We start from the raw sequence: 12,630 nt of genomic DNA on the forward strand, positions 1-12,630 counted from the left end.
ACTTCATTATGTCATTTGTGAAATAGAGGTAAATAATTAACCCTGTACTCATAGGGAATACCGAGATTATGCATGTAAAGTGCTTACAGTGCCTAGCACATAGTAAGTGCCTAATAAATGCTAGCCATAAATATTATTATGGGTATAGAAAATCAAATTCCCTAGTTGCAAAATGTATGCACTAAATGCTGAATATCAAAGAAGTCAAAATTCAACCACACAAGTCTTAACAGTTATAGAGTCTTTGCATGGACACAAAGTTTTGAAGCTAAAAAATGAGAACCTAATATTACATGCAAGTTATGTGACTCATCAGTAAATTCTTCCTAGAAAAACAAACTATACCATTTGTCAGATTCTTCCCAGCATAAGCCTGAGTCCCCTTGCACCTATAATTAGATTCTTATTTTGCTGTCTTTTGCGTATGTTGTATTAATTTTACCTGGTTGATAAGATGTTGAAGAAACCATGGAATTATACACAGCACTATACATTATTACTATAGAATGTCTGGTCCCTCCCAGCATAAATATGGTTTAATGAAGTTATTGAAAAACTTCACAATATCAAGCTGCAATTCTTTTTTCTTTTTATACAAATACAAGTTAATTAGTTCTATTAAGCTACAATTTTATTTTTATAAAACTTTGTAAAGTTATGAACATGGAAACCCTAAGAATCACCTAAGGTTTTTACATAAGTAAATTTCAAGTTGACAGTCTGTCCATTTTGAACTATTTATAATTAACAGGACACTTAACACAGTAATATCTCAGACAAGGAAGAGGGCATTAATTCTGCCGGCAGGTAGCAATGAAAATGCCAAACCTGAACAATCGGTCACTATTTCCTTATACAGTTTGAGTAAAAGATGTAGACTACAGAATGAAAAAAAAAGTGAATATAAAATGTATCTTCCCCAAATACAACTCTACTTCAATAAGTCTTGAAGCTTACCCATGACATCAACAAAAATGAATGAACTCAGGGAATTAGTTCTTTCTCCCCATCAAAGAGAAAAACAGCATGTGTAATTTTAAATTAGAAAAAAAAATGAATGGCAATTTGCAAGCAAAAGAAAACCAGATTCACATTCTACTATTTACATTTGTTCTATTCACAGGTCAAAATATTTCATTAGATAATTAAAAGAAAAAAAAAACACTTTTTTAAAACAAATGTATTTTACTCCAATACTGCAAGGAAGATAACTGAATTTAGAAATGCTCTCTCTCTACAGCAAAGTTAACTTAACTTTTCGGGGCCCAACTGGCCTATCATTTAGATCTTTAATAGCAGCCATAGCTTCATTATAGTTTATCACAGCAACAATGGCTTCCCCTGTAGGTAAGCCTTGCTCATTATACTGTATCGAAACTGAATCAGGTATGATTCTGTAACCATGGAAAAAGTCTAAAATTTCATTAACATTAGCTTTAAATGGAAGATTCATTATCTTAATAGGAGTTACTCTACCTGAACCACAATTTATCTTTGGATCAGGCATAAATCTCCCCTCAGGAAAACTTCCCATGTTATGCTTTCCAAAATCAAACTTGCCACCTTCTGGACGACCAAAATTCACAAAAGGGCGGTGACTTCTAAAATCATCAGGCGGGCTCCTAAAATCCTCACCAGGAGGTCTAAAATTGTCAGGAAGTCTAGGGTCCTCCTCTGGAGCTTCCCTAAGGTCTTCCTCTGGGAGCTGCCTGAAGTCCTCATCAGAAGGGCATCTAAAATCTTCCTCCTGGGGGCTCCTGAAGTCCTCATCAGGAGGGTGCCTAAAGTCTTCATCGGGAGGGCCCCTGAAGTCTTCATCTGGTGGGTGCCTGAAATCTTCCTCTCGGGAGCGCCTGAAATGCTCCTGAGGCGGCCGCCTGAAATGCTCCTGGGGCGGTCTCCGGAAGTGCTCCGGGGGCGGGCGCCTGAAATGCTCCGGGGGTGGCCGCCTGAAATGCTCTGGGGGTGGCCGCCGGAAGTGCTCTGGGGGAGGCCGCCTAAAATGCTCTGGAGGTGGTCTCCGGAAATGCTCTGGGGGTGGCCGACGGAAATGCTCCTGAGGTGGCCTCCGGAAATGCTCCTGGGGTGACTGCCTGAAGTCCTCCTCAGGGGAATGCCTGAAATCCTCCTCTGGGGGCCGCCTGAAGTCATCCTCAGGTGGTCGCCTCCATTCTCCCTGAAGAGGCCGCCTAAAGTCCTCCTCTGGGGGCCGTCTCCAGTCCTCCTCAGGTGGCCGCCTGAAATCTTCCTCTGGGAGCCACCTGAAGTCCTCCTCAGGGGGTTGCCTGAAGTCCTCCTCGGGGAGCTGCCTGAAGTCCTCCGTGGGAGACCGCCTGAAATCCTCCTCCAGTGGCCGCCTCCAATCCTCCTCAAGGGGCCTCCTCCAGTCCTCCTCCCTAGGGTGCCTGAAGTCATCCTCCGGAGGGCACCTGAAATCTTCCTCCCAAGGACGCCTGAAGTCCTCCTCAGAAGGCCGCCTGAAGTCTTCCTCCCTAGGTCGCCTGAAGTCCTCTGGGGAGTGCCTGAAGTCCTCCGGGGGGAACCTTAAGTCCTCTGAGGAGTGCCGGAAGTCTTCTGGAGGGTGCCTGTCAGGCTGCCGGAAATCCCTCTGGGGATGCTTGAAGTTATCCAGTTGCCTCAAGTCCTCTAGCTGATGTCTAAAGTTTTCAAAAGCACCAACTGAGTATATTGGTGGGTCTTTTGAGTCAAATAAATGGGAATGGTCACCTCGCTCACGTGACTGTGAGCGAGCTTGCATTTTTTCACTGGACATCAAGGAAAAATTTACACCAAACTCCTGCATTTGTGCCTCAGATATAAGTCTTAATAATACCTCTGTCCCTAAGAATCTTCGTCGGTTTAAACGTTCAGCTTTCATGGCCTGTTCTTCTGATTTAAATTTCACTAATGCTTCTCCCAGACCAACACCTTTGTCATCATAAAGCAAGTAAATGTCATCCTCAGCAAGGAGAAAGTCTGCAAAGAACTTCTGCACTTCAACTTTTGTAACATCAAATGGAAAATTTCTTATATAGATGCACAGCTTCTGGCCAGAGTTACCTTCTTGAGAGTATTTTTGTGAAACATGTCCAGGCCTGTCTCTCTCTAGTGACCCTGATCTCTTCTTTTCATAACGTGCAATGAACTTCAGCATTTGTTTTCTAGAAATTGGATCAATATGAACTGGACGATACTGTAAAACAGTCTTATGTAAACTCAGAGCAGTATTATAGTCTTTCAGAGTCTTGAACATCACAAAGGCATATCTTGTTCTATTTTCATCTTTATATAAAAACCTAATCTGTTCATCAGTCAGATCAGTACCTCTAAAGAAATTTCTTAAATCTCTTTCGTCAATACTGAGGGACAGATTTTTTAAGTGAACATAAAATCCAAGAGGGGAACGAGAACGTGTTCTTCTGGGAGATTTTGAATGAGACCGTTTTCGAAAATGTCTATCATTAATTCCTCTTGGTGGAGAATGTTCTTCAGATCTCCTAAGAACGTCACCCTCCTTAACTGCATTACCACCAAACTCAATCCACTGTTGTTCTGATCCTTGCATTACTTCTATAAATCTTGAACCCATAAAACTTCTATGACATTTAAGACCTCCTGAAGCATCAACACATGAAGCAAATTTTACTATGGCATCACCATTATTTCGGCCATCGTGATGTTTTAAGAAAATTACTCCATCCACGCACAAACCAGAGAAAAAGACACGGACATCATCTTCATTTACTAGGTAAGGCAAACCTCGTAGAAACAAGTAAGGATTCTCAGCCTTCAATGGCCTTGTCTTTCTTGGCCTTAAATTACCATGTCCTGTACCATTAGTATGAAACCCAGCATCTTGATTAATTGGAGAGCCATATCCAGAATTACTTGCTTCTTCCTTAACAGACTCAATAAAATTAGACAGGCTGCCAACCCCTGATGTCCCAGATCCTGGACGCCCTCTTCCTACACGATCAGTTCTTTTCATTTCTATAGTCTTCTGCATTTCTGCCTTGCTACTAAGAAAGAGCTCTACAGATGAATCCTTGATAAACCCTCCTGAACGACTTATGGCACGTCTTGCATCTTCATCTGTTGCAAAAATAATAAAAGCCTCCCCAATTTCCCCTCCAATTATATGCACTCCTCCATCAGGAATAGTCAATCCCGTGAAGAAGTGACGAATATCCACAGGCCCCGCAATAAAAGGAAGCCCCAGTAAACGGATGACTACAGCCATGCTGAGCTCAAACCACAGCAATAATGACCTGCAGACAAAAAGGTACAAATAGCAAGTCTTATTTTTGAAGTACCTTAGCCCAAACTAAGCTTAATAATTACCTGGTTCCTGCTTCCTTCAACATTTATAAATGAAAACAAGATACAAGTTCACAAAAATACTGATCATATCTACTTATTAAAGAAAACAAGGGATAAACTTTCTCCCATCTAAAAATACAAATCAACTACCTTGAAGAAACATTTCGTATCACCTATTCTATACAATAGGAACATCAAAAATATCAAATCTTCCTTTGTAAGTCTGCCAAATGCTGCTTCACAAGAAGACCAAACTACTTTCAGACTCATTTAGAATCTTATCTTCTACTGAAACATGAGAGCTTTGTAGATTACTTTATCAACTGCAATGAATTTTACATATTTAGAAAAGTCATCTATGGTTAGTATATAATTTCTGCTCATGATAATAAATTGCCTACCACTGGCCAGACACAGAGAACAAAAGCCAGGGCCAGCATGATGGCTCATGCCTGTAATTCCAGGCTTTGGAAGGCCAAGGCAAGAGGATCGCTTGAGGCCAGGAGTTCAAGATCAGCCTTGGCAACAGAGCGAGAGCCCGTCTCTAAAAAGAAAAAATTAGCCGGGCATGGTGGCATGCACCTGTAGTCCCAGCTACTCAGGAGGCTGAGGCAGGAAGACTGCCTGAGCCCAATTTGAAATTTTCAGGATACAGTAGGCTGCAACTGTGCCATTCCACTCCAGCCTAGAGGACAGTGAGGCCCTGTCTTTAAAAGAAAAAAGAACAGAAGCCATGGATACCTAGATTTACTATTCTACTTCACATGTTTTTTGTCAAGCCTCTGTAAAAAGCCTTAAACTCTGGATATCTTACCTTTTTTAAAATTTCTTGGAGACCTGTTAATTCTGTAAAAGCAACTTAACTGTGGAAAGAAAATGAAATACAATTAATCCTTGAACCCTGTAATTTATCTTAAACAACGCCAGATTAGGATATCCATTTCAGAATTACCTATCAAAAGTGAAGCAGAATAAGGAACCACAATTACGGGTGTTACAAAATGGTCTTTTGTTCCAAGGGGAAATTAATCATCCTTCTGCAAAAAGGAGATACAATATCCAAATAGACACAGAAAAATTATTTAAAAATTTGAAACTTGCCGAAAATTGAACAACTGCTCCTTGATTGGAAGTAGCATGAAGGAAGGAGTGACGGAAATGTTACATATTTTGAGTGCAGTAGTAGCTACATGGGTGAATAAATTTATCAAGGTTTACTGAATTCTGTCCTTAGGGTCTATACATTTTGCTGTACACAAATTTTAAATCTACTTCAAAAAACTGTTCTACAAGTAAAATCTCAATACCCAAAGTTCAAAAAAAAGACCTTCAATCATTTTGCCACATGAAAATCCAAAAATCTAGTACATATTTATATCCAACTCTCGTGCTGTTCTCCTCCCTTTCAAAACATAAGACCAAATCAAATTAAGGCAACCATTCAAAATTACACAATAATGAATAAAACAGCAAAGCCTGAAATTCAAAAATCAATTTTTAAAACAATAAATCCAAACCTATGGGCTACTGTTTGGATACAATTTAAAGGTCTACATAAACAGCTCATATGTCCAAGCACAGAACCAAATTTCATGAAGCCAGTATAATTAAGGCAAATACTACAATATCCCTAAAGTTAAAAATCTCAATACCACTCCTTCTATTGCAAAAATAGTAACTGTTAAAATTCATCTCTAGCCAAACAGAAAATGCTATTTATCTTATTAATGGCAATAGCAGATTTCCATTTCAAACAACTATTCTGCACTCTACTAAGGAAACCCAAATGATGATGTAGAAAAGTAAAATTAAAAATTAACTTGGAATACTGGGATTATCCATTTACTGAAAAATCTCAATGTATTTTTTTTTAAAGAAGTTTGTGTTTAATACTTTCAGGGATACCCAAACTATTTCATGAAGATTTGCCAAATAAATAATTATAATTTACACTCACTTTTTTTGGTGGGGGAGACAGTGTCTCTCTCGCTGTGCTACCCAGGCTGGAGTGCACTGGTGCGATCTTGGCTCACTACAGCCTCGAATTACCCAGGCTCAGGAAATCCTCCCACCTCAGCCTCCCAAGTAGCTGGGACTATAGGTGTGCACCACCACACCCGGCTTATTTTTGTATTTTTGGTAGAGCCAGGGTTTCACCATGTTGCCCAGGCTGGTAGGGAACTCGTGGGCTCAAGCAATCAGCTCGCCTCAGCCTCCCACAGTGCTAGGATTTACAGATATGAGCCACTGCACCTGGAGTAATTTACACGTTTTTAATGTACAAATAAACGTTGCGTTAATCTAGAATCCAGTACTTACACTTAAGTACCACTGTTCCCCAAAGTGGGGGTCTGAAGATAGATTCACTGAGGTCTGTTTTCCTTTAAAAAGTGTACGTACATTAACTAGAAGCTAAACTAGCAAAGACATCAAATCACTTCACACATTCTACATCTGAAAAATATTAATCAGGTTTGCTATTAAAGTATTTGCACAGTAACAAAAAAAGAAAAAAAGCCTATTTTCTTCAACAAACCAATATCCATACTAACACTTCAACAAAAACTACAAATGGCTTCTGGAATACTTATCCATATTAAAGTCCCAAGACTCCCTCCTATGCAAATTGGCTTAGCTACTCTTTTACTTTTAAGATATTTTAGAAAGCACCATAAGCTATACATATTCTTGTCTCTCCTAAGCTTTTTTAAAAATTTTAAAGGGATTTACCCTGGGAACATAAATTCATCTACAAGAGAAATTAGAGACGTTTCAAGGAATAATTATATCTCAAATTCAAAAAAGCTCTAGTAATTTATCCTACCTCACTTAAAAATTATCTTTTAACTAAGTAGTTTCATGAACACAAATCTCATGAATTCCAATTCAAGCAGACTATTTAAAAAGTTTATTCTCATTTGCCACAGTTAAACAAAACTAATGCTTAAACTTCTCTGCCCTTGAGACAGTAGGGTAATGTACCATTTATGCCTCTACAATAACACACCTTGGAGACCAACTGTAAGAGACCAGTTCTCAAAATGGGCACTTCTGTGGTTCCAACATGCTGTATTTCCTTAAGCAAATTCTCCAGAAATTCAACTCTTAACACACTAAATTACACAAAAGCAAAACACGAAAATTACCCTCAAGTAGTCTGCAATTAAAATTTTGCATTTTTCTAGTTATGAATGCAGAAAGTATTTTTGTGCCTTTGTGTTCATTTGAAGACAATAATCTGTTAAAATTTCTATGAAAAGAAGAGTGGGTCCCTAAAAGGTCACTTAAGAGTAAGTCAGTGAAATTAAAAACGCATTTTAAATAACTGCTATTTTTATCCAACGATTCATCCCACTTAATCACCATTATAACTAAACAATATGTAATGTGCATCTTCTAATCAAGACTTAAGGTGATACGGAGAGGTAAACAGGGGAGGGAGGCAGAATTTGAATAAGTAATAACTCATCAGATCCACTTGATTTTTAACTAGCGAAGAAAAAGTCATTTTCCAGATATGGTGAGGGAGAGAATTTTTTTAACTCTGCGACTACTTCGTAAAGCCCAAAGTCATGATGTAGCATATTCACACCCTAAACGTGAGTTTCCCCTGCAGAAAATAATCTACACCAACCCATAATTATTCTTTACGATGATCCACCTTTTATAATGTAGATGTTTAAAATAAAAACCAAAGGAATGACCAATGAGAGCCACAGTCCCTAAGAAGAACTGTAAATGAAGACGAATCCACATGGCACAGGATTTCTCCCAACATCCTCAAACGGGAATCATCCGAAGGCATCGATTCTACAGCCCAAAGCCTTTGTCCACAACTCCCAGGGGTCAGAGCTTCCTTCTTTCGCGCCAGGCCAAAGTTGCTACGTGGGATCCGATGTTGTCGCCAGACTTTCAGCCAAAATCAGCCTTCAAATTAACCTGGACCGCCCAACCTCTGTGCCTTTCCGTTATTCCGTCTCAAGGGCAAACATTCCACCCTAACTCGCCAGAGGGTGAACTGCCCCCAAATCTAACTGAAAACACTTGCCCTTCTCAAGCCTAACGAGCCGGGCCTAGCAATGCTTATCTGCCACCACTGACTACGATGACATATAGCAAAGAAAAAAAAATACCTATTAAATCCTTCGAGATCTTCACTCTCAAGATCCCTGGGAAGCGCAAATACACCACCACATGGAAGCTGACGGGAAAGGGAGAGTTGGTGTTTTAGCAAGAAAAGAGAGTGCCCTAACGGCAGGAGCTACGCTAGATACTGGAGCGGCCGCCGGTCCCGCCTTTCCCCGTTCTTCCGGCTTGGTCGCCCAGCCCTCCCCACCCCCGGCGCCCCGAGGGGAACTGCTTCGCACTTGGCAATAAACACACACCACTGCTGCCGAGTCGGACACACAAAGCCGGAGGCCGAGGGAACTCCTCGTCGCAGCAGCCTCCCCAAAACAGGTGGAACCCTCAGTGAGCCTAGAAGAAGATGGCGCCCACTGCCCCTCCGGTCCGGACAAACGGACGTACGGTTTGTCTGCCCATGCGCTCTCCAGGCGCAACCCACCACCACGCTTGCGCACGCGCGCTGCCGCTCACCGGTTTCCCCTTCCTAGAGGAGGGGAGACGGGGCCCCGGGTTGGCTGAGCTTCTGCGCATGCCCAAGGACCTGGACTTTCAACGGGAGAAATTCGGAGACACATTCAGGGCTCAGCCGGTAGATGTGCTGAGAATCTTCGGTAGACAACTGTCGAAGTACGGCGGACAAATTTTCAAGATTTCCAGAAATTAAGGAAAGAGATGCAAAAGCGAGAAAAGGCGACTGGTCTTTTCAGTGTTGCATTGCTGTGTGGCGTAAAGCATCTTCTAAAAAGCTCCTGTGGCCGGGCGCGGTGGCTCAAGTCTGTAATCCCAGCACTTTAGGAGGCCGAAGCGGGCGGATCACTTGAGGTCAGTAGTTCGAGACCAGCCCACCCAAAGGGCGAAACCCCTGTCTCTACTAAAAATACAAAAAAAATTAGCCTGGCATGGTGGCGGGCGCCTGTAATCCCAGCTACTCGGGAGGCTGAGGCAAGAGAATCGCTTGAACCCGAGAGATGGAGGCTGTAGTGAGCCGAGATCGCACCGCTGCACTCCAACCTGGTCAAAAGAGTGAAACTCCATCTCAAAACATAAAAATAAAAAAGCTCCTGTAGACCCTAGAATACCACAGAAAAGGTCATTTTACTGCCTTAGATCTTCGCCAAGTACAATCCCAACACCTGGGGGCTTAATAAATGCATGCTTAGTCGGTTTTATAGATATTAATAACCTTGTGAAGTGTCTTTATAAATTTGTTCCCATCTTCTGGATTTTTAAAACAAGAGAACAGATGAGCCAGTACTGAAATTTCAGTAATGAAAAAGCACTGTTACAGGTATACTCTGTGATGCCTGCTACATAATAGCTGGTAAACAACCTTGTGTTTGGTTTTATCATTCGCAAATAACAAAGTTTCCCACCATGTTGTATAGCTACTTGATATATTTGTGGATGGATTCAAAGCTCATTAAGCAGAAAGTACATTTTATAAACATTGTTACAGATGACAGAAAAAGTGAGTTGTGGATCCCTTTCTCACTGCAAAATACCCATTCTTAAATGATATGATTATAAGAAAGAAGAGGTAGTTTAATAAGTAAATAAAAAGATAGTTAACACAAATGAGAGCCATCTTTTACTCACTGGACAAATTATTTAGCTTCTCTGTGCCTCAGTTTCCTCATCTGTAAAATGGGGATACTACTAGTACCTACCTCTTAGGGTTGTGGGAAACATTCAGTAAATATGTATGTCTCAGATATATGTAAATAAGTGAGACTATTATAAGTATTTGTGACTTGTTTGAAATGTCAAGGTGATCTATACAGAAGCAGAGGATGTCACTCCGAGGAGGTAGGCTCATTGACTAGATATCATTTACTGTGATAATCCATAGTTTGGTCCTGGCCTTGCAGTCTCAGGAACAGTACCTTAAAAGTTAACATTTATTGGCCAGGCATGGTGACTTACGCCTGTAATCCTAGCATTTTGGGAGGCCGAGGTGATCGAATCACCTGAGTTCAGGAGTTCGAGACCAGCCTGGCCAACATGGTGAAACCCTGTCTCTACTAAAATTACAAAAATTAGCTGGGTGTGGTGGCGGGCACCTATAATCCCACCTACTCAGGAGGCTGAGGCAGAGGAATCACTTGAACCTGGGAGGAGGAGGTTGCAGTGAGCCGAGACTGTGCCACTGCACGCCAGCCTGGGCGACAAGAGCAAAGCTCTATGTCAAAAAAAAAAAAAAAAGTTAACATTTATTGAGAGTTTATTATGTGCCAGGACGTATGCATTGTCTCAATTTATTCTTACAACTACTTTTGGAGGTAGGTACTATTATTATTCCTATTTTATAGATAAGGGAAACTGAGGCATAGAGGATTACATAGCTTGCACAAAAAAGCCAGGCAAAATTGAACCCTGCTTGTTTGCCTGCAGAAGCCATTACTCTGTGTTGCACAGAAAGAGGACTCTGTCCTCAGAAGCAGACTCCTTTAAACAAGAATACAGAAGCATTACTCTAAGAAATAGACCATGATTTACCTAGTCTCAAAAGGTGATTCTCAGTTAAGGCTCCCTGGAGACATCCTCACTCATCTTAACAAAAATAACAGTCATCATTTAATGACCACTTACTATAGGACTCACCTGGCCAAATGTGCTCAGGTCAGACTCTGTCCCCTGAGCAAGCTCTGACAGGCGTTTCCAGCCTCCCATGGCCTCATTCATTGTTCTGGGCTGACCATCCTCCTTCTATTCACGCAGACTTTCTCCAGCAAGGACGCTATATTGAATACCTCTCCATTTTGGGTTTTTTTGAGACAGAGTCTCACTCTGTTACCCGGGCTGGAGTACAATGGTACAATCCTGGCTCACTGCAACCTCTGCCTCCTGGGTTCAAAGGATTCTCATGCCTCAGCCTCCTGAGTAGCTGGGATTACAGGCATATGCCACCATGCCTGGCTAATTTTTTCTGTATTTTCAGTAGAGATGAGGTTTCGCCATGTTGCCCAGGCTGGTCTTGAACTTCTGGCCTCAAGTGATCCACCTGCCTCTGTCTCCCAAAATGCTGGGATTATAGGCATGAGCCACCGCACCCGGCCTGAATGTCTTTTCTAGTCTGCCCGTTGCCTTTCTTAGATGATCATACCATTATAATCAGAACAAGAAAATTCTGATCAAGGTAATTTGAGCATAATCACATGATATTCTGGTTATTGAACAGTTTCTTGTGCCTTTGGTGTGTCAGCATGAAAACCTAATCATTTTGGGGAATCGAGAGAAAATGAATTTTCTCGAATGGAAAAACAGAAGACTAGCCCCTAAACATGGTGGCCACACTGAGCTGTGGCCATTCTGTGACTCTGCTTGGATAATTAGCCTTCTGGGTGTTTTGCCACACTGCACCACCACCCACCCTTCTTGGACAATTTTGGTGTCAGAGAGTTTTCAGTTGCCCTTCCTAGGTCTTCAGCATCCACACGTAGAGCCTTTTATCACTTGGTCTAGAGTTCCTTAATCTTCTCAACTCCTGGGACCTTTATCTTCTCAACTCATGCCTTGATTTCTACTCTGAGAGCCTCCATACCTTGACTTCCAGTCAATTTGTAACCCAAGGTACTGGGTTTTGGTTATGCACAGTGAAAAAGTACCCACTTGTAACTATTGCACCTTGCATTCTTGTTGTTTCAGAAAAGTTCTAGGAAGAATCCCAGCCCCAGAAAAAAACCAAAACGCTTGGATCCAGAAATGCCTGAGTGCAGATGAACTTTGGTGAACTCCCCTGCAATCCTGCTAAAATCCCCGCCCAGGGAAGAGCTTATTCACCATTTTCTGTACATGCAACGTATGTAGAAGCATGATTGGCAATGGTGTCTTTGCTGCCTTTACTCCACCTGTACGTACAATGACTGAGCTAACCAGCCCAATAAAAGCACTGTTTTCACTGTTGCTCGGAGAAGCACTGCTTTAGGAACTATCCCCAGTGTCCTCCTTACTTGTTGCAAGTAATGAAATCTCCTTGTTAAATCCCTTTGGTTGTGATCATTGGACTGTCACCTTCCAAGCTAACAAATCCACCTGTTGTGTAGGTAACAAATCTAGCATTTATTAAGCATCATTGACTATGAGTCAAGAACTTTGCTAAGTCCTCTGTATCACAGTTCCATTAAAAAAAAAATAAAAAGAAGAAGAAGAACCTTGCTAAGGCTCCTGAAAGACAAAGATAAAAAA

At 41.4% G+C, this 12,630-nt stretch overlaps 1 protein-coding gene and 1 long non-coding RNA gene across 7 annotated transcripts; one reads left to right on the forward strand and one right to left on the reverse strand.

The window, feature by feature from the left end:
* Positions 1-609: 609 nt before the first annotated feature.
* On the reverse strand, positions 610-8,905 carry RBM12B (RNA binding motif protein 12B). 6 transcript variants are annotated; one of them, XM_055286749.2, is made up of 4 exons: positions 8,706-8,905; positions 8,454-8,521; positions 5,135-5,183; positions 610-4,268 (listed from the first exon to the last, which is right to left on the reverse strand). In XM_055286749.2, the coding sequence occupies exon 4, from the start codon at positions 4,238-4,240 to the stop codon at positions 1,235-1,237; it is 3,006 nt and encodes a 1,001-aa protein (XP_055142724.1). In that variant the 5' UTR covers positions 4,241-4,268; positions 5,135-5,183; positions 8,454-8,521; positions 8,706-8,905; the 3' UTR covers positions 610-1,234. The 6 variants fall into 6 exon arrangements, with proteins under 6 accessions (XP_055142724.1, XP_063499507.1, XP_063499506.1 ...); XM_063643437.1 differs by lacking the exon at positions 8,454-8,521 and adding an exon at positions 6,278-6,573 and having other exon boundaries at positions 8,706-8,872; XM_063643436.1 differs by adding an exon at positions 6,278-6,573 and having other exon boundaries at positions 8,454-8,872.
* A 3-nt stretch (positions 8,906-8,908) lies between these two features.
* On the forward strand, positions 8,909-12,348 carry LOC134737233 (uncharacterized). The gene is made up of 2 exons (XR_010121925.1): positions 8,909-9,267; positions 12,091-12,348. It is a non-coding gene; the product is annotated as an uncharacterized lncRNA (long non-coding RNA).
* The last annotated feature ends 282 nt before the right edge of the window (positions 12,349-12,630 follow it).

This window comes from Symphalangus syndactylus, chromosome 7 (genome assembly GCF_028878055.3).
Source record: "Symphalangus syndactylus isolate Jambi chromosome 7, NHGRI_mSymSyn1-v2.1_pri, whole genome shotgun sequence".
Lineage (NCBI taxonomy): Eukaryota > Metazoa > Chordata > Mammalia > Primates > Hylobatidae > Symphalangus > Symphalangus syndactylus.

Excerpts from the sequence above, each read along its gene's own strand:
- RBM12B (XM_055286749.2), bottom strand. The coding sequence starts at position 4,240 with ATGGCTGTAGTCATCCGTTTACTGGGGCTTCCTTTTATTGCGGGGCCT.